Below are 20,526 nucleotides of genomic sequence, written 5' to 3'. Positions count from 1 at the left end.
TGAAATCCCCAAAAATTTTTGCACTCGAGATGAGATAAATATCTATTCGATCGTAAGAGAGAGACGACAAAGAAATTAATTCAAAAAGAGCAGCAACACGAACAGGCCTATTGTGCCTTTGACTATATATAACTATATAGTCAAAGCATTGCGCAATTGGATCAGATTATCAGAGTGTAAGATAAAAATTTGATTGGTTGAATTCTAATTCAGAGGTCGTTAAAATTGCCACGTCGACATAGAAAAAAAAAAATAAACGTATTGATACGTTGCGAAAAAATCAGAAATCGAAAGTGCAAATTCGTAATTGTAAGAAAGAAAAGTGTTTATACAAATGAGAAATTGAAACAAATCTGTCGCTAATCACTAATCCATTAATCCTAACTGCGTTTGCTCGTTGTACGGTAACGAAACTGAAACGTTAATCGTAGTCTCGTTCGATTCGATTGCTCCCCGCCGCCCTCGCCATTCATGCCTCGTCAAGGACAGAGGTTTCAATGATAAATAAAATACAGTGACGATTAACAACTTTATTAATCGCGTTGTCAATATGTATGGCACCAAAACGAAATATGACTTTGATTGGGCATTGAACAGGCATCTCCTAGGCATTGAACGATCAATAATGATGTCATTGAATTAATAATTCACGCTACACGATTTAATCTTAATATCACAATCTTTACATCCCACTTTACACTTTTCAACTGTAACTCGAAAGTTTCGCATTTTATTCATGCTACTATATTAGATTACGCATATGTCTCGCATGCAATTCTTTGCATTCTTCGAGCTTTCAGTCGTTTCCTCACCAGAGAAGTATTTTACAACTGACACAGTCAGTAAGATACGAACGAAAAAAAATATGCGACACGATCAACGAAATCACGATGGTTTACAGGATGGAAATCTTTTAATACTAATGCACGAAATAGGCTTACGCCACCTTCGTTTGTTTTGACTGTTTACGTTGCATTTGGCGTGATGGCTGTTACACATAGTTTTTCGATCCTCGCTAATACGATCCAATTCTTGAAGTCTTCGTTCTTCTAAAGAAAGGGAAATTTTCTCATTAAATTCTCTCATATGAAAAAATGGTGATTCGATACGTTTCATCACACTGACTGATTTTGCATCGTTGACTAAAAAAATCGCAAGAAAGTCTTGCTTTTTAATGAAGACTCGAGAAGAAATCAAGATACCGACGCGTGCGGGCTGTGTGTGTGTGTGTGTGTGTGTGTGTGTGTGTATTGACGTAATAGACTTACCATTCAACTGATGTTCAGTATAGTATATGGGATTGTCATCGACTCCATAATGATATTCCATTAGGTATGGCAGGACGGTCATGCTGTGACATCCATTGCTTTTAAGGGGTGGTATAGGTACTTGCTGTTGCTCTTTAGGGTGCTCGCACATGGTCCACGCATGTCCTTTAACCTGTTGTAATGTAAATCTTTTATCCGCATCTTTCTGCAACATTCCCTCTATGAGCGACTTTAAAGGTTCCTCTACTTCTTTTGGTACAGTATATTCACCCCTTCCAATATTTTCATATAATTTATATATATTATCTCCCTCAAAAGGATATAAACCAGTAGTTATGTTGTATCTGAAAGATATAGATGCACCATTCTGATATTTGGATAACGTTGTATACTCGAGCGTTACTCACAATGTAACTCCGCTACTCCATATGTCTACTTTAAAGCCTGAGAAACTTTCGCAGCCGTTTGCGATTTCTGGTGGTTGAAACGCTGGAGATCCTTGACCTATCGTACATGTATCGTCTTTGGAAAACATGTCTAATGCCTAGCACAGTGGAGATGCGTAATCACAAATAGGAATGAAACACGCATAATTGCAGTGTATGTGTGTGTGTGTGTTTGTTTGTGTGACATTTCCCGAATAAATGAATTCTGTATTCTATCGATACTTTTTACGTCATTACGAGTATCGGTCTTTGTAATTAAGTTAAGGGGTAACCGATAGAAAGAAAACCAATTTTTTGAAAATTCTAGAGTGGCGTTACCCCTTAATAAAAAAAGTACATATAAATTTGTCGACTAAGATAAAAGGTTGTAACATGAAGCTTGTACCTCGGCGACACCAAAGTCACTAATCTTCAAGGTACCATCTAGGGTTAATAACAAATTTCCAGGTTTTATGTCTTTGTGAACGATTCCTTTACTGTAAAGATATTCTAAGCCATCCAACAATTGACAGAAATAATCATGTGCCTGCCAAAGCGGAAGCTTCTTCGTCGGCGTGCTTTCCAACATATCCTGTAAAGAATCTAATAAATAGAAATCTAATTGTTGTTAATTCATGCAAGCCATTGTTACGGATGTCAAAACCAAAAAAAATTAAACATTTTCCCTTTTCTCTCAACAAAACTCGATTGCTTTATCGTTCTTCGTAATCCAATACAGCACTACTATCGCACAAATACAAAATGTAAGAGTTATAAACTTTAGTATTATGTCCAAGTATCACTTTCGTTCGTGATTCAATTGACTGGAAGATGTACTATTTAAATTAAACGAAACAAACACAAAATATTTTTAACCAATTACAATCGACATTAGAATTTAACGTGACGCTATTTGATCGTTACAAAATATGTGTAAAATAAATGCAGTTCAACATAAAATTAAAGTTTTTTTGTATGTATTATGTAACGCAATACAAGATGACTTTCTTAGTACTTGTATATAAGAATAAAATACAAATGTAAAGTAATGCCGTAATCAAACGTAATATAAACAAAAGACACAATATTCATTACTCTTACTTCCGTATCACTGTCAAAAAAATTGATATGTAAAACTTAAGATCCACAGAATTAATGACAACGCAAAATTTGAATTTATGTGTTTTCCTTCCAATTATCTTATTGATAACTAAATAAGCAGGTGAAACAATCGTTTTATAAAAATGTAAAATTAAAATATATCTTATAATTGGAATCAATTCCGTGAAGAACGGAACAGGTAGGACACACGTGTCGCGTACGTCATAATGTCTTGTAATAAAAGTCAAAAAAAAAAAAATACTTGTAAAAATTTTTAAATTTACCTGCAATCCACATGCACAAAATTCCATAACTAGATACATCTTTTCTTTTTCATCACTGTATAAAACATCTACGAGATTTATTACATTCTTATGTTTTAATATTCTTAACAATTTTATCTCCCTGTAAAAGACAATTATTATTATTATTAAAACACAATAGGAAAAATGGAAGCAAAGCTGTCATCGCGAGGAGAAAGGTCGATATTTGTACGCATGGCGATAAAAATTCAGGCACGATGGATAATCAATCCAAATGTCAAGTCGGCGTATCAAGCGAATGATAAAAAGACACACGGTTGTCGAACGCACCGTTGAACGTTCTGTTCTCCGTTCGGTATCCTTCGAAGTTTCCTTTTCTTTAGTATTTTGACCGCTCTTCGGCAAAGCGTCTGCGAATCCAGCACTTCTTTCACCTTTCCATAACTACCTTCACCGAGAACATCGCCCATGACATATTTGCCGATAAATTTACACTTTTTCCTTTTTTCCTCGTATATAATTTGATCCGAGTCGACTCTGTGAAAAAACATGTTAACTTCGTCCAAATCGTAATTTGGATCATCATTGATCCACATGTTCGGTTCGACATCGCGTAATACAGCATTAACTAGTTCCTCCTCGTCAGGATCGCATATCGTTATTTTATTGTCCATTTTTACTCCGTTGAAGAGTTTATAAACTACAGGATAAAGAGATCACACGAGTGATTTAACCTAAAATACAACCGGCACGATCATTGTTGTGAACACTGGTGGTGGGTGGGAAGGTGCGGAAAGGTAGCTAAGGTAGCTTTGGAGAGTAGAGTAGAACAGACACATGGAAATATATTATATTTTCCTATGTCTATGGCCATAGTGTTTTTTTCACGACGCAGTCAGCACGGCGCGCGCTTTAACACATTCGTCGTCAATTTTTGATTGGAGGTCCAGTAATTATTTAACAAATTTAGCAAATCAAAACTCGTTTCAACCAATAAACTCTAGAGTCATTACGTTAATTGTGAACCGCGATGGGTAGAAAGATGGTGATCTTTCAGTTTATGAAATTTCCCCAGGAACCGAATCGAAACTGCCCAATTAGCTTTCCACGGTCATTTCCATTTTTTCCACATTCTAAAAGAATACTTTTGATGAGCTTTCTATAATAAGCTATTAAGCCCGTATCAGACTACGCATTGAAAATTGAAGATTGAAGATTAAAGATTGAGCTTTGGCCAATCAAAATAAAAGGAATTAAAATTTTCTTGTTTTGATTGGTCAAATTTCAATCTTTAATCTTTAATCTCAATCTTCAATACGTAGTCTTGCGGGCTTTATTCGGTATCATAAGTCATAAACCATAAAATTTGACCAATCACAGTCAAATGTGAAAAGAATATTCGACTGTGATTGATCAATTCTTATGGCTTATGACTTATAGGCCGATATTCATAGTCGATTCTTATATTTAAGGTCGTCTTACGTATCACCTTAAGATGCCATCAACCAATCAGAGAGCCGTACTAGCATCTTAAGACGTTACTTAAGACGATCTTGAAATAAGAATCGACTATGAATACCGGCCATAATACCAACTAATAGCTTATTGTAGAAAGCCTATTAAGAATCTCGCACATAAAATGCATAACATAAGCACAACATAAGACCAACGATGGACCAATGAGTATCCAGTATAAAGTCGCCATATTGATTTACATAAGATTCCCATTGGTCCAGAGACTTTATGCTATGCTTATGCATTTCATGTGCAAGGCCCTTTAAGAGCCTCGCACATGGGAGCCTATTCTCGAAAAATATCGCATACGAAAATACTAGGAAACTTTATAATATTTGTAACGCATACTATAGTATTTTCGTATATTTTTGTATGCGATATTTTTCAAGAATAGGCCCCATGAAATGCATACCAGAGCATAAACATAGCATAAGGCCTCTGGACCAATGGAAATCATATGTAAATCAATATGACAAATTTATGCTGGATGCTCATTGGTTCATTAATCTTATGTTGTGCTTATGTTATGTTATGCATTTTATGTGGAAGGCCCATTAAGCCTAAAAATGCCGGCGCATGGCTGCTCTCCAGATTTCTCTTTGGCGTAATGTCCGTAATTACGATTATTATAAATTAATGAAACTGATTTTTTTTTTTGTATGGTGTAATCTGCGTAATTTTTAATTTTTACGAATAGCTGTAACGTAACTTGTCAACATGAACAATTCAGAGATCGATGATTCGAGTAAAACGATCCAACTCGATAAAAGTCAGGTTGATGAAGAGAATTCACGAAATTCGCGAGAAGACGTCGACGATACACCACATGTTGACGAAGAGCAACGAGAAAAATTAATACGACTGCCTTTAGGAAGAATTAAAACCATTATCAAAATGGATCCTGAAGTTGGTTTGATTAATCAAGAAGCTGCGTTTCTGGTAGCAAAGTCGGTGGTAAATAAAACTCGAACAATTGGTTGTTGTGTTGTGTTAACATTAGTATGCGTTAATATAATAATTATCTTCCTTTTAACAGGAATTTTTTATCGAGTCGCTTGCAAAAGAAGCTTATAAATATACTGTACAGTCGAAGAAAAGAACCGTTCAAAAGCGTGATGTGGAAAATGCCATTGACAATGTGGATGCGCTTGTATTTTTGGAAGGTATGCTCGATTGATCGTATCTAGTATTTATCGTACGATTCGACGAATTAAAATGTTTTTTTATCTTTACTAACGTAATACTTTTACATTTGTGAACATTAAGAATACTGTTGATTGCTGCAAAAAATTGTTGATATTGTAAATGAAAAAAATAAACATGTGTCCACTCAAGCAGAAAAATTGTTATCAATGTCTCAATATCTGCCAATAAATTATTTGCATTAAATTTTCTCTTTTATATTGTTAAATTTTACAATTATAAAATACACACACACACACACGCGCGCGCGTGCGTGTGTCTGTAGAAAAATAAATCTCACATTCTACAAGCATTACTAAACATACAGATTTTATATGTATAAAAAAAGTTTGAAATTCATTTATTACTATTATTTTTCATTAGTTTACAACAGATTGTTTTATGTATGTAAGATGTTTGACACTTTACGAAAAGTATAATAATGCTAAATTACTTATAAAACACACTGTTTACCAAGTAATAGTAAACCACTTATAAAACTCAACTTGGTAAAATTAAAAAAATATTTATGGTCAAATAGTTACAATTTGTATTATGGATACCTTTGTTCTTAACTTTATAATTGAATCAATCCTTATAAATCAAATGTTTTCTCTTGTATTGCTGTCCCACCATTTTACATATCTCTATTTGACTACACTGTAGAATGAAAATAAGCATGAGACAGAAATGATGATTTTTACTGTTGGCCTATGTATCATTAAAACAAGCGCGAAACTTGAAATAAATTTGAAATAAGATTTTGTTTAGTCGCGAATAAATGAACGCGAATGTTTATCCTGTATATTAATGTATGCATACACAGTATTATCATTTATAAAATGGATATTCATTGCTTTTTAATTTTTCTATCTTTATTATGCTATTTATGAAACATTCGTCAGGATAAAATTTTTGTAATTTGCACTGTTCTTGAGAAATTTATTATTTTATGTGCCGCAGTTAACTGTGCAGCTTCTGTAATGCAACATTGCACATATGTAATGTTTCATTCCAATGTTTCTACAATTATTTTTACACACACACACACACACACACACACACACACACGCACGCACGCACACACACGCACATACACACACATACAGAGTGTTCATGGTTGTACCCACTTTTTATCCCCATAGGAGCCCATAGGAGCATGATTTACCGATGGATATGTATGGATTTCTAACACATTATTATATTAGAAATACCAAATGCGTGCTCCTATGGTAAAACGTGGGAACAACCATTAATGAACACTCCGTATATATACAGGGTGATTATTAATGATTGTTTCCATGTTTTACCATAAGAGCATGATTTATCGACGTATTTCTAACATATTATTATATTAGAAATTACAAATGCGTGCTCCTATAGTAAAAAGTGGAAACAGTCATTAATAATCACCCTATATACACATACACACACATACATACATACATATACATATAGAGTATAAATTTTACATTCATATACATATGTGCGTACATATGTGTGTGTGTTCGTGCGTGCGCGCGTAAAACCTACATATATAAATATGTTAAAAGAATGAAAATTAGGATGCTAGGCTCATTTGAAGAAATTAAATTATTTTCATGTATAGCAGAGTATATCGCCAGAAAAGTTTTCAACCAATGATGTATGCATATATGTATGTGTGTGTGTGTGTGTGTAACTTATAAGTAACTTATAAGTAACAAAAATAAGAGAGAAAATCAGTCTTCTTCATATTTGCCAATTCTGGATGTAATTTATGAAAGATATTTGTAAAATTGTTTAGAAATCTCACGACTTATACTGATGTATTTCGATTATGAGGTTGATTATAATAAAAGAAAAAAAAAGTGAAATAAAGTAAAACTCATCAGTTTTATAATGTATAATCTGTGATATCGTTACTATTTTTCAATCTGGAAGAACGCAAGGTTACATCATACAAATTGTCTAAATGCATATATAAAAATTTTTTGTTCAACTTTAGTTTTGCCACGCACATGATACTTTGTTTCTATGATCGTTATTTGGCATCTCTATGTATTATCTTCTTGGAGAGAATTAACGTTTTCATCATTTTAATTCTGCAAAATACCGCACTGTCGTGTTGCTGAATATATTCGTGTTGAACGTTTATGTCAAATCATCTAAATTTTCTAAATAATGATATTCTGCGATTCTCGTATCCTCTCGTTCTCGAGCTTTCTTTCTTTCTTTTTTTTTGAACGTGCAAGTATTCGATACAATGATTAGTACACGTACATTTGTCGTGAACACAGTTTCTCAATATAATCTCATATTGTGTATCAGTCAGATATTAGTGTTTCATGAATATTCGTAAGATCTACATGCTAAGGTTAATTGTTTAAGGATAATGTAAATTTAAGATTGTGTGTAATATGCGTTCTAATGTAATGCGCATTTGTAATTATACAACGACGACGTCAAACGTTCAGCGGTTGTTCGTCCACTACTATTTATCTACTTCTTACGCTTAGCTTTGCGTCGTCTGCTATCGCTTCTGAAAGAATTTTGATCCGCCGATGTATTAACGCCAGCAGATTTGCTATGGTTGTAGAGATTGTTTAGGAAATCCTCGAAATCCGCTTCGCTGTTTCGTAAAAAAAACAAAATAAAAAACTGTATATACATTTATATGTTACGAGGAGTTTACTGTACGAGATGTCAAATTGACCACAGATGTTAGTCAAAAAAAGAATCGTAATAAAGATCAATGGTGTAAACTGTACCTCGTATTCGGATCTATCTGTTGCCGCTTTTTACCGCTACCGGACATTTGAGACGGTAATCTTTGTCCCAAGACGATTCTATATTGGACACTATGCGTATTCGCTCTAAGATGTTTGAGATTCCCAGCTTGGCAAGCCGCCCACTCAGTCACATCGTACACCGCACCTTCCATGCACGCATAATAGTGCCACAGGAAACCCATTAAACGAGACTCTGCCCAGATATCGCCCTGTACGAATAGCGTTTTAACGATTAATTTATAAATTTCAGCTGAAACGAATAGCTGATAAATGTATAGAATAAATTCGACACTCGCTTCTTTCGCACTGTGATGTATCTTGCATTGATTGCAAAATCGCGCGGCATAACAAGGACGTTGCGTGGGTTTGCGTTTGTGTCTCAAGCCGCAATTTGTACATCTTATCGTATTCGCTGCCTGCTCCATTTTTCGATGAAGTTGAGACAGCAAGTCACTCAATTCACCCCAAGCAGCTTCGACTTGTCTAGTCTGATCGAACGCTTGTCTACGTTCCTAAAATAATGGGCGAAACTAATAAATCTATATTAGATCGTAAGACCAAAGATCGATACTAATTTTCGTCATCATTCTTTCGTTACGAGACCATTACAAATGAAATGTATTTATTACCGGTTCCCCGATGATATCGAAGGCATGTACCAATATTTTAAACGCTTCTTCCGCTCCTGGCTGATTATTTTTATCCGGATGCACTAAGAAGGCCTGTCTCTTGTAATATTTTTTAATATCGTCATCCGAGCATGTTGGAGTAACACCGAGTATGCTGTACGGATCCTTTCCCTTGCACGCTAGTAATCTTTTCATGGCTTCTTCGCCGGTGCTAGGTAACGCGATATTGGTTTCCAATCCACCGTGAATCCAACTGCCACTGTCTTCTTTCTCCTCGTTCTTCTTAGCGTTTATCTTTCGCCAGAACGCAAATTTACTACTGCCGAGCCAATTGTCCAATTGTTTTCCAATAGCGTTTAAAATACGAATTTTACAAAATGTCACAGCCACGTACATCCACCAACACTTGAAATAAAGTATGGTGTGATACCAAGCGCATTTACCACTGAAAAATAATAAAAGGGAAAAGTGAAAACGTTGCTTCGAAATAACGCGCGTACGCACGCGTCTCAATGCCAGATAGAAAAAAGTCTGATACTTACAGCTGAATAACCAGATTGGCGCTCATGCTAACTACATCAGAAATTAAATGTAGTAGCCAATAAAATATTTTCAACAGAATTTTGCTCCAACGTGTCGCGTATTTATTGAAATTTTTATATAAATCTTTAATAGAAGATTCTCTGTTTTCTCTTTTTCTGTTTCTTTGTCCCTTTTTAATTTGTTGCTGGGCCTTCTCCGTGCCTTGAAAACGTTTAGGATTCTTTTCCTTGACCATCTTTTTATCATCTTTAGTGACTTTATTGATGACTTGTTGATTCTTTTCCACTTTTTCAGACGAGATCGTCTGACTGGACGTATTGATTGTATTCAAATTGTTATTGATTTGTATCGGACGTTTCGGAATATTTCCCGCAGTTTTGGGATTACTATTTTGTATCTTGGTATTGTTAAGGGTCTCGCTTTTTTCCGCTTTCTTAGATATTTTTTTATCAGATTTTTTTCTTTCGGAACAAAACTGATCCGATCTATCGAAAGCGTTTATCTGACGAGAATCGGACTGCGAGCCAAGATTGTCGAGCGACACCCAACGTCTTGGAAGATTGGAAGAATTCTTTTCGAAAATTTTTCTTGGAATTTGCATTTTCGGAGAATTATGATCGTCGCTACCGGACGAGTTCTGTCTTTTCAGCAGCGCAGGCTTATTTTTAGTTTTTATATTCTTATTAGAGATTTTCTTGCCTATTACCTCAATTTTTTGCTTCATCGGCTGAACCGTTAACGGTGATGGCGGAGTTGGCGCAGATTTCGTTAAAACGTCCGAGTAAGAAGGTCGCATAGGTTTCACTTCGGCCACCATCCTTGGTTTCTTGTATTGAGAGTCCGATGGTATATTTCTAGGTGGTAAATCCTCGCTCTCTCTCGCGTCCCGTACGGCTTGCGGCACAGGTGTGATATTGGGAGATCCGCCAAACGGACTATAAGTACCGGATTGGTTCGGCACCCAATTTTCAACTAGATTATCGATTAGCTGTTTGCCATTAAAGTTTGGACTCGGCAACTCGGATGGTACAGTTATATGTGGATCGTCGAAAAGCCCATATTCCTGATTAACGATACTTTGATTAGAGTAAGGTGTCATGTTTGTAAGGCGACACTGCTCGGCCATAATCTGAGAGGCGTTTCCATAAATGACGTTAATATAGTTGCCACCTCCGACATCAATGGTACCAATTAAATCGTTATTCTCATTAATGCCTAGGTGATTTACCGTTGTCTGCGATGGAAAGTATATCGAATCGGCAGTCGCAGTATCGTAACTCGACATATCTTGCATGTACAGAGACGTGCCCATCTGTGTGCCCATGGGTTGTATTCCAGGATTCGACGACGGTGCGACGACAGGTTGACTTGTAACATGATGACGGGCTTGTCCAGATACGTAATCTCCCCAATTGCGCGAGCTGGTTTGTTGCGTGGGAACACTGAATTGAGCGTAATGACCGTTCGAACCTTCCAAGTCTGGAGTCATAGCTTCGATAATCTTATCCAACGACATGTGCTTGAAACCAGAAGGGGTTTGCTGTTGTTCCGCCATATCGCCGATTCACTTCTCTAAACACAAACGGAAACAAAGACGATACATTCAGGTGTGTCGCACGTTGTTGACGAATATCAAGTACGTGTACTTATTTAACTTATTCGATCAAGTAGCGAAGAATAGATAGCGCTGCACTTTGTAAAAATTTTTATATCATATACGATAAATTCGTGAATTTCAATGAATAGGGAAACGTTACATCCTATATATCGAGGATACCATAGGGTAACGCACAGTCGAGATTCGATACTAATAATTTGTTAATAACCGTATCTCGTTTATTCACGTTCCAGCTTTTCCACGTTTCCAAATATACGCTACAAATGATACAACCGTTGGCTGAAATGTGCAAGGTATAAATACGTTTCCTAAGAACGTCCACATATTACTCACATAATCATATTACATGCAGTAGTCGACAACGTGAAATAATATCCACTAACGTGCAAATTGCAGGTATTCGGTAGCGTGAGTACAGCTGTTCTGTATTGTCGAGATAAATATGTATGAAATAATCATTGTTAAAAGAGGGAGAGAGAGGGGGGGGAGAGAAGAACAATTTCGTTTAAAACTTTATAACCTAAAACGAATCGAATGTCAGCAGACGTCGGTATGGTCGACGCATTACTCACGTTTAGATACACTTTGATCCACAGTGATTCCTTGTATTCGTTGTTCAGCGCATTTTACAGTAATAGTGAAAAGTAACTGTACTTGTACGAGATACACACTATTTTACGTTATATACCATGCGGTAAGCGTGAAATCGGGTATCGTGAGTATCGTATCGTATCACATCGTATTCGCGGAAGAATCGGGAGATCCTAAATCCAAACCAGTGATACCAGATGGAAGGATTTTTTCCCACCATTTGACCGTCTCTTCTCTTCAAAACACCACACCACCGCACGTGAAGTAGTCTCTCCCTAGAGCTGCGTTCGTAAACACCTGAGCCCGGAGTATGTTAAATCTTAAGGGCCTCGCACATGAAATGCATAACAGAGCATAAACATAGCATAAGTTCTCTGGACCAATGAGAATGTTATGTAAATCAATATGGCGACTTTATGCTGGATGCTCATTGGTCCATCGGTCTTATGTGTTCTTATGTTATGTTATGCATTTCATGTGCGAGGCCCTTTAAGGGTCTCGCACATGAAATGCATAACATAACATTGGTTGTGTTCCGATATTAACTGCCAGTACTGAAAATGTATAGTATATGTGACGTGAACTATAAATTTTCAGTACTGCCAGTAAAAACGGAACACAGCCATTAGCACAGCGTAAGACCGATGAACCAATAAGCATCTAGCATAAAGTCGCCATATTGATTTACATAAGATTCCCATTGGTCCAGAGGCCTTATGCTATGCTTATGCTCTATTATGCATTTCATGTACGAGGCCCTTTATATGGGTGCATTCGTTTACGCAATGGTTAGCGCAGCCACTGCTGCTCTTCGATGATTTTTGGAATGTAAATTTGCTCATCGAGCGGCAAACGTAATTGGGTGTATCCAGATGCGCGACCGTTCACTGAGAGCGTTAAGAAGCAATTAAAGACGATTAGTTCTTACTTTTGGATCCAGCCAATGATATTTAATTGCTACTAGCGCCTTCAGTGAGTGGTTGCGCATCGGTTTGTCGATTGGTTCTTATCTGTGTGGATTAACCAATATTACGTTCGTCGTTCAATAAGCTAGTCTACATACATTCCAAAAACCATCAAAGAGCAGTGGTTGCTCTAACCACTGCATAAACCCATAGCGTTTTCGACTGCAGTAGAGTCCTATGTACACCCAAGGACTTTGATTCTGTCCATGGGGAAATTTTCCAAACTGAGAAGTCACCACTTTCTACATACTCGCAGTTCATGATTAATAAAACGACTAGAGCTTATTGGTCGTTACGTTAATCATAAACTGTAAGTATGTAGAAAGATAGCGACTTCTCAGTTTGGAAAATTTCCCCATGGACAGAATCAAAGTTCTTGGGTGTACATAAAGAGAGAAGCGACATCGAACCCCCACCACAGCCTTCAGTATCCAATTAAGTCCTCTATCGCCATTTTGGGACCGCTCTAACGTCATCAAACACCATTCGTATCATTCTACAAACAGCTGTGGTCACAATATGGCTGCTCGCTTAGCCAATCAAGTATCAATCAGATTACCAATCAGAGCTTCGGACATCAATGTCGCTTCTCTCTTTATGGCTACGGTCCACTTGACGCTACAAATGCTTTAAAGTATTCGTCGATTGGTCAATTTGTAAAATTCATTGTTCTGATTGGTTAATTAAACGCTTTGAAGCATTTGTAGCGTCAAGTAGACCGCAGCCTATATAGGACTCTAGACTGCAATAAGTTTTAAGGGCCTCGCACATGAAATGCATAATAGAGCATAATCGTAACATAAGATCTCTGGACCAATAGAAATTTTATGTAACTTAATATGGCGACTTTATATTGGATGCTCATTGGTCCATCGGTCTTATGTTGAGCTTATCCGTTTCCGTTTGTTTTCTGTTCCTGAACTCTCTAAATAAGTGTATATACACTTAAAATGAAATAGATAGATGTTTCAAAGTTAGCGAAAGCAAGAAGGAACGTTCCAGTGCAATCTAGTGCAGGAATAGAAAACAAGCCTTTTGTTTTCTGTTCCTGAACTCCCTAAATTAGTGTACACTTAAAATGAAATAGATATATATTTGAAAGTTAGTGAAAGCAAGAAGGAACGTTCCAGTGCAGTCTGGTGCAGGAATAGAAAACAAGCCTTATGTTATGTTAAGCATTTCATGTGCGAGATTCTTTATAGGCTTTCTACAATAAGCTATAATGCCTGTTCTATAATAGCAGTAAACACAAGACCGTAAAGTTGTAACGTAAGAAATGAAAACTTTTCATTTGCTTACGAGCTCTTAAAACCACGCCTTACAACCTTATGGTCTTGTGTTTAGGTTTATTTGCGTCGCATGCTACAAGAGCACTTGGATCACTTTTATCACCAATCACAGCATTAGAACTAATGTTGTGATTGGTGATCCAAGTGATCCAAGTGCTTTTGGAGCATGCGACATGAACAAATTTTTGATTTTATCGTAGAACAGGCTTTAGTTGGTAGCATAAGTCATAAGCCATAAAAATTGACCAATCACAGTCAAATCTGAAGAGAATATTCGACTGTGATTGATCAATTCTTACGGCTGATAATTTATGACACGGACGAATAGCTTATTGTGTAAAAAGCCTATTACCTTTATCACAATAAAGTATAAAAAGGTAAAGTTCAGTAGCTAATCCGAGTTAACCTCATCAAACTCGACTATAGCGCGCTGTATAGTCGTGAGCTAAAAGGGTGCAACACATTTTCTTTGATGGTAGATGGTTTGATGCTTAATTGGTTGGATCCACAGGTAAGAACCAATGACGTTCGCCGTTTGATGAGCAAGTCTACATTTCAAAAACAATCGAAGAAAATGTGTTGCAACCTTTTAGCTCACGACTATACAGTCGTGTTCATTATAGTTGCGACACTTTTTCTTAGATGCGTCTCTGAACACGCAACTATAACAAGAGCTGAGAACATGATTGGTTCTTACTTGTGGATCCAACCAATTACGTTCGCCGCTCGATGAGCAAGGCTACATTCCAAAAACCATCGAAGAAAGTGTCGCAACTATAATGAACACGACTGTACCTGTTTACTACCAGCGCGAGTTCTGATTGGCTCTCTGCTTTCTGCTTTTCCGCCAAGGTGTGAATTCTCCCTTAGGGTCAGTTCTTAGGGTCAGTTTCACAATCTTCGGTTAAATTAACTGACCGGTTAAGTGTCAACCGTGATTGGTTATTTTTGGCCAATTTTACTTAACAACAAGTGCGATTGGTCAATTCTGATAGAAAAATCAGCCTATTAAGTTAACTGAAGGTTGTGAAACTGGCCCTTACCTATGGATCCAACCAATTACATTCACCGATCGACAAGCAAGTCTACATTCCAAAAACCATCGAAGAAAATGTGTTGCAACCTTTTAGCTCACGACTGTATTGTATATACAGAGGCAACCAATTTCAATATTCAATTTCTATTCGTCCGATCTTTACGCCCTCTATAAAGATTGGACAAGCACTTTGAGTGTATAGTGACTAATTCTTTGAATCAGTAAACCACAGAACTATAGTAAGAGGAAAAAGGAGATTGATTGCACGAGATTACACGTGTTTGATTATCGATGCATCTTTCGATTACCGTGTGACGATTCGTTAATTGATTTTTTTTCTTTTTAAATGAGAGTTTTATAACGAGTAAAGCTATAATGAGTACGGTGAAACAAGAGACACATCGACCAGGTGCACTCAAACAATCTAATAAACAACACAAAACTGGAAGACATCGTAGTAAAAGTGCCATCAATAACGATCTCAAAGGTAAATTCGCAACATAGTAACTGTATACGAGAACTCGTTGCTTTTTTGTTTTCTCCAAGCAACTGCGTTAAACGTTCAATACATAGGACATAGGACATACATTACATGCACTATAAAAAAATCTGGCACAAGTCAACGTAAAATTAAAGAGCAGTGATATTTCGTTCGTTAGTCGGATTTGCAGCAGTTGTCGCAACTACTGATGTAAATAATAACGTAGGAACGTTAGTTAAATACGATTTGATGATTTAAAACTGAAATTAATTAGCGTTTATGTGGTATTTTATATTCTTCTTCTTCTTATCTGTGATCCTGGATTTCAGACTTCTAATAAGTCTCAGTACCAATGGAGGTATTTTATATCAGTATCAAATTTGTTATAACTAGTCGTTTGTTTTCTGTTTCTGAACTTTCCGAATTAGTGTGCACTTAAAATGAAATGGATATATATTTGAAAGTTAGCGAAAGCAAGAAGGAACGTTCTAGTGCAGTATAGTGCAGGGATAGAAAACAAGCCTATATGTCGCTAAATCCAATTAATAGCGACGTGTAAAAGTAGTAATCATTCCATTCTTGTATAGATTTTGTAAGAGACTTTGAAGATAAAGTTGTTTATACAATTATAAGTATTGTATCAGATTCATTTAATTGTCGTCAACAAAGTTCAAAATTTTTCTTAAAAAGTACAGTTACAATATCGATTCTCTACACCAATGTTTTAAGTGAAACATTCTTATTCAATTTTTAATATATTATCTTTTCTCACACAGGTAAACAAAATGTTATCGGAAAGTTATCAAAACGTTTTGAAACCTTGAGAACAAAAAATCTTGGGAAGGATGCACGTAGAAATCAATTGTTGCAGTTTAGAAAGAAGAAACGCGAGCAAATATTGGCACAGAAGAGAAATTTTGGTGATATCCCTTTGGCACCTGTCCTTATCTGCGTTATACCATTGCAGAGTGACACAGATGTAAAGAATATTGTATCCTTTGTAACTGGAGTGGATGAAACTGCTAGTGTTGCTACTAGCCCAAGTGGAATTACGCATGTTAGGTACATACGTGAAACGATCAACTTTTCTTTATTAATAGAAAAATTTAATAATTTAGTATTCTTTCAAACATATTTGTATTTGTTTAGTATACCGAGGCTGAAACAGCGATTTTCCATCATTGTACCACCGATAGGTGACGTTTTAGCAACGTTGGATGCAGCCAGAGTCGCTACCACGATACTCTTTGTAACTTGCGTCACGAGTGAAGCCAATGATCGTACACAAAGAAACGTTATAGATGCATGGGGCAAGGAAATTATTGCGTCTTGCCTCGCTCAAGGTTTACCATCTACTATAGTTGCGGTGCACAATATTCAGATACTTCATATTAAAGTAAGTAATGCGATGTCAAAACAATCGCTTTGAAAGGAAAAATGTATAAAATCTTGATTCATTGTAAAGAATTCTTTGTAAATTCTCTATTGCACATGTCGAGCATCTTTTTTATTTCTCTCGTCGATTATTCGATATGTTTTAAATGATTCGATAGAAACGTCAGGAATATAAACAGTTTGTGCAACGCACAATTTCAAAATGGCTTCACGAAGAGAAAGTGATTGAATTGGATACTGCAAACGATTGCTTAAATATGTTACGCCGTGCTGGATCTCAAAAGCATAAAAGTTTGTTTTACAAAGACATAAGACCGCACCTTTTGGCTGAGGAAGTCTCCTTTAAATGTGACGAGGTATGTAAAACTGTCGTGTAATACTTAAAATTATGTGTATTGTATATAAATATAACTCGTCGAATATCACTTAATCGTCATGTAATTCTTCAATCTCATCAGAATTCTCCGGACTTTGGAACTCTCATGGTCAGTGGATATTTACGAGGTACAACACCATTATCCGTCAACGATTTGGTTCATATACCAGGTTTTGGAAACTTTCCAATGTCGTGCATCAAATTGCCGGAAGATCCATATTTAATTGAACACGAGCGAAAGAGATATTTTTCTGACGATAAAACAAAAATGGAACGAAGAAGTTGTGAAACCGTGATTCTTGCAGATCCAGAAAAACAGGTTTCTTAAACATTTTATCAATCAATGACTCGGGTATCTCTCGAATAAAGTATAGCAGCGACGAAAAAAGGATTTTTAAACGAATATCGGTCTGCTCTTACCATCTTGCTAGCTTTGGTATTAGAAGCGAATATTTCGATAGCATTCACACGAGCAGCGACGAAACGCGAGAAATTATCGAGAAGCACATATAAGTATTTGTAGAGAACGTGTCGGAATTATTGCGGATTCATTTTTATATGTTTTTTCATGTTAATAGTAATAATGTCAACCAGTTCAACTTGAAATGTGTCAAAATTTTATAGGAATCTCTTGAAAGCGAATATATTCCTGATCCAATGGATGCTGAACAAACGTGGCCTACGAAAGAGGAATTGGCTGAAGCAGCAGCTAATAGAAATCGAAAAATTGTGAAAGTTGTACCAAAAGGAACTTCCGAGTATCAAGCTGCATGGATACCGGATGAAGATGGAGGTAGTACTTTTCTTCTTCCAGCAAAGTATCTACTTAATCGTCATTTAATTACTTTACTTATTGGACTTGAAAAACAAAGTTTTTTTCTTCTTTATTCAGAGAGTGTATGTTCGGAGAATGAATCGGAGAACGATATGTCTGTGGAGGAGGCGAGATCTGAAGCAGCCAGTAGTGAAAACTGGCAAGACGACGAACAATATGAAACCATTACGATATCGGAAGCACCATTGGATGAGGAGCGTTACGATCAAGATATCGATATGTTTGAAGAAAAGCAAGCCATGGAAAACTTCAAAGGTTATTCCAATTAGATGTATCCATAATGTATCTATCATTACCGTTTTTCGTATAATAATTTCGTTACAATATGCAGAAGCAAAATTGGACGCGCAATTTCCCGATGAAATGGATACACCTCGGAACATTTTAGCTAAAATGAGATTTCAAAAATATCGAGGTCTCGAATCGTTCCGTACTAGTCCATGGGATCCAAAGGAAAATCTTCCCCTTGATTATTCTCGGATAATTGAATTCGCCGATTACGATCGCAGGCGAAAACGTATTTATAAAGAATGTAAAAGTACCGATGGTGACGTCATGGTATGTACAATGAGAACTTAATTTTTTTTCAGTGTCAATCTCGCATAAAATATTTATTTGCATTCGTGATTCGTTTGTTTTCGTATGTATGTACATATGTACGTATGTTTTTAGCCAGGGTGTTACATACAAGTTTGTATCGCTCGTGTCAACAGAGAAACTTTCAAGGCATTTGCTATGGTAGAAAATAAACCGTTAATTGTAGTTTCTTTACTTCCATACGAACATAAAATGTCACTATTGAACGTTGTGTTGAAACATTCGAGTAATTACACGCAGCCAATCAAATCGAAGGAAAGATTGATATTTCAATGTGGATTTCGACGATTTACGTCGTGTCCAATATTCAGTCAGCATACGAATGGTGTTAAGCATAAGGTGAGTCGATGCGACATTATTTTCTATTACAACGGCACGTTTTATACGTGTATAAATTAACATTACACCTTACGTACAAATTTCTATTTCATCTGATAAATATATATTTCTATTTCATGCGATAAATATATTTTTCTAGTACGAGAGGTACTTTCATCCCGACAGTACTGTTGTGGCGAGTATGTATGCACCCGTTACTTTTTCACCATGTCCAGTTCTTTGTTACGTCGAGAGTAAAAATGGCAAACTCGTATGTATTTTACCGATATTATTAGTAATAGAGTTTTACTGTATACGATAAAGGTGATATAATGTACTCCTGTCAAATTCAAATGACGATAACATCATTTCAGGAATTAATTGCAACTGGTAGTGTGCTATCTTGTAATCCCAACAGAATTGTTCTAAAACGAGTCATTCTGAGTGGTCATCCATATAAAGTAAATAAGAGATCAGTGGTAGTGCGTTTCATGTTCTTTCATCGCGAGGATATCGAATGGTTCAAACCAATCCAATTGAGGACGAAATATGGACGTAGAGGTCACATAAAGGAACCTCTTGGTAAATAATTCAAATTGTTAAGAGATTTTGAGCCGCCCGGTAGCACCTCTTTTCTTTGTCTTTACACTATTTGTTGTACTTACCGATCACTAATTACTGTACTTTCAATTTCTCTTAGGTACGCACGGACACATGAAGTGCATCTTCAATGGTCAGCTCAAGTCTCAAGATACAGTGTTGATGAATTTGTACAAACGAGTTTTTCCAAAATGGACTTTTGAATCTATCAACTAATACAAATAAAAATTATCTAATCTTGTCGATCTTGTCTTTGAATTATCCACAAAGCAGTAAGTAAGATGAAGCGAAGCCAGCTAGAACCGGAGGCGATGCGATAGGATAAATGTTGACCCAGAAAGATGGTATAGTGCATAAACTTATATATTAAGACTACGTTTCAAAATTTACCGCAAGTACGATCGTGGCGATTACGTGGCACTGTCACGATCCGAATTTCAATCGTGGCGAATCGTGAAGCTCTGCCACGATTCCGCCGGAAACAGAAAATAGCGTTTTTTAAACGTAGAACACGTAGCACACGTAGCATACGTATTTATAAGTAATACTTTTTAAAATACACTTAATTGCTTTAATAAAATGTTTTCACTTTTGGTATCTCGATCAGATGTTGACAGCACTTACAATTTTTGATAGATGTAATTAACAAAGACATTTCAAGTTGCACAAAGAGCTAAATTAATTAATAGTTTTAGGGCCCTAGCGAAACGGGCTTACTAGTCGAAAAA

The 20,526-nt window shown here is 36.3% G+C and overlaps 4 protein-coding genes across 8 annotated transcripts; 2 read left to right on the top strand and 2 right to left on the bottom strand.

Moving 5' to 3' along the window:
- Positions 1-514: 514 nt before the first annotated feature.
- LOC105192812 (serine/threonine-protein kinase STK11) lies at positions 515-3,959 on the bottom strand. 2 transcript variants are annotated; one of them, XM_011157066.3, is made up of 6 exons: positions 3,388-3,959; positions 3,079-3,199; positions 2,100-2,285; positions 1,676-1,812; positions 1,269-1,612; positions 515-1,046 (listed from the first exon to the last, which is right to left on the bottom strand). In XM_011157066.3, exons 1-6 carry the CDS (start codon positions 3,729-3,731, stop codon positions 886-888), a joined length of 1,293 nt encoding a protein of 430 aa, XP_011155368.1. In that variant the 5' UTR covers positions 3,732-3,959; the 3' UTR covers positions 515-885. The 2 variants fall into 2 exon arrangements, with proteins under 2 accessions (XP_011155368.1, XP_011155366.1); XM_011157064.3 differs by having other exon boundaries at positions 515-1,049; positions 3,388-3,894.
- Positions 3,960-5,093: 1,134 nt separating this feature from the next.
- LOC105192811 (DNA polymerase epsilon subunit 4) lies at positions 5,094-5,915 on the top strand. Of its 3 annotated transcripts, none has more exons than XM_011157062.3 (3): positions 5,094-5,181; positions 5,270-5,526; positions 5,609-5,915. In XM_011157062.3, exons 2-3 carry the CDS (start codon positions 5,290-5,292, stop codon positions 5,747-5,749), a joined length of 378 nt encoding a protein of 125 aa, XP_011155364.1. In that variant the 5' UTR covers positions 5,094-5,181; positions 5,270-5,289; the 3' UTR covers positions 5,750-5,915. The 3 variants fall into 3 exon arrangements, with proteins under 3 accessions (XP_011155364.1, XP_039313713.1, XP_011155365.1); XM_011157063.3 differs by having other exon boundaries at positions 5,149-5,185; XM_039457779.1 differs by having other exon boundaries at positions 5,130-5,526.
- Positions 5,916-7,610: 1,695 nt separating this feature from the next.
- On the bottom strand, positions 7,611-12,196 carry LOC105192810 (dnaJ homolog dnj-5). Of its 2 annotated transcripts, XM_011157061.2 has the most exons (7): positions 11,888-12,196; positions 11,649-11,738; positions 9,697-11,269; positions 9,155-9,599; positions 8,822-9,037; positions 8,505-8,734; positions 7,611-8,365 (listed from the first exon to the last, which is right to left on the bottom strand). In XM_011157061.2, exons 3-7 carry the CDS (start codon positions 11,250-11,252, stop codon positions 8,236-8,238), a joined length of 2,577 nt encoding a protein of 858 aa, XP_011155363.1. In that variant the 5' UTR covers positions 11,253-11,269; positions 11,649-11,738; positions 11,888-12,196; the 3' UTR covers positions 7,611-8,235. The 2 variants fall into 2 exon arrangements, with proteins under 2 accessions (XP_011155363.1, XP_011155362.1); XM_011157060.2 differs by lacking the exon at positions 11,649-11,738 and having other exon boundaries at positions 11,888-12,195.
- A 3,375-nt stretch (positions 12,197-15,571) lies between these two features.
- On the top strand, positions 15,572-20,043 carry LOC105192809 (pre-rRNA-processing protein TSR1 homolog). The gene is made up of 12 exons (XM_011157059.3): positions 15,572-15,683; positions 16,454-16,739; positions 16,827-17,073; positions 17,231-17,428; positions 17,531-17,767; positions 18,073-18,241; positions 18,341-18,538; positions 18,615-18,841; positions 18,956-19,219; positions 19,359-19,469; positions 19,573-19,780; positions 19,899-20,043. The coding sequence occupies exons 1-12, from the start codon at positions 15,572-15,574 to the stop codon at positions 20,012-20,014; spliced, it is 2,373 nt and encodes a 790-aa protein (XP_011155361.1). The 3' UTR covers positions 20,015-20,043.
- The last annotated feature ends 483 nt before the right edge of the window (positions 20,044-20,526 follow it).

This window comes from Solenopsis invicta, chromosome 15, assembly GCF_016802725.1.
Source record: "Solenopsis invicta isolate M01_SB chromosome 15, UNIL_Sinv_3.0, whole genome shotgun sequence".
Taxonomy (NCBI): Eukaryota; Metazoa; Arthropoda; class Insecta; order Hymenoptera; family Formicidae; genus Solenopsis; species Solenopsis invicta.
This window is presented reverse-complemented; position numbering and strand designations above follow the sequence as displayed.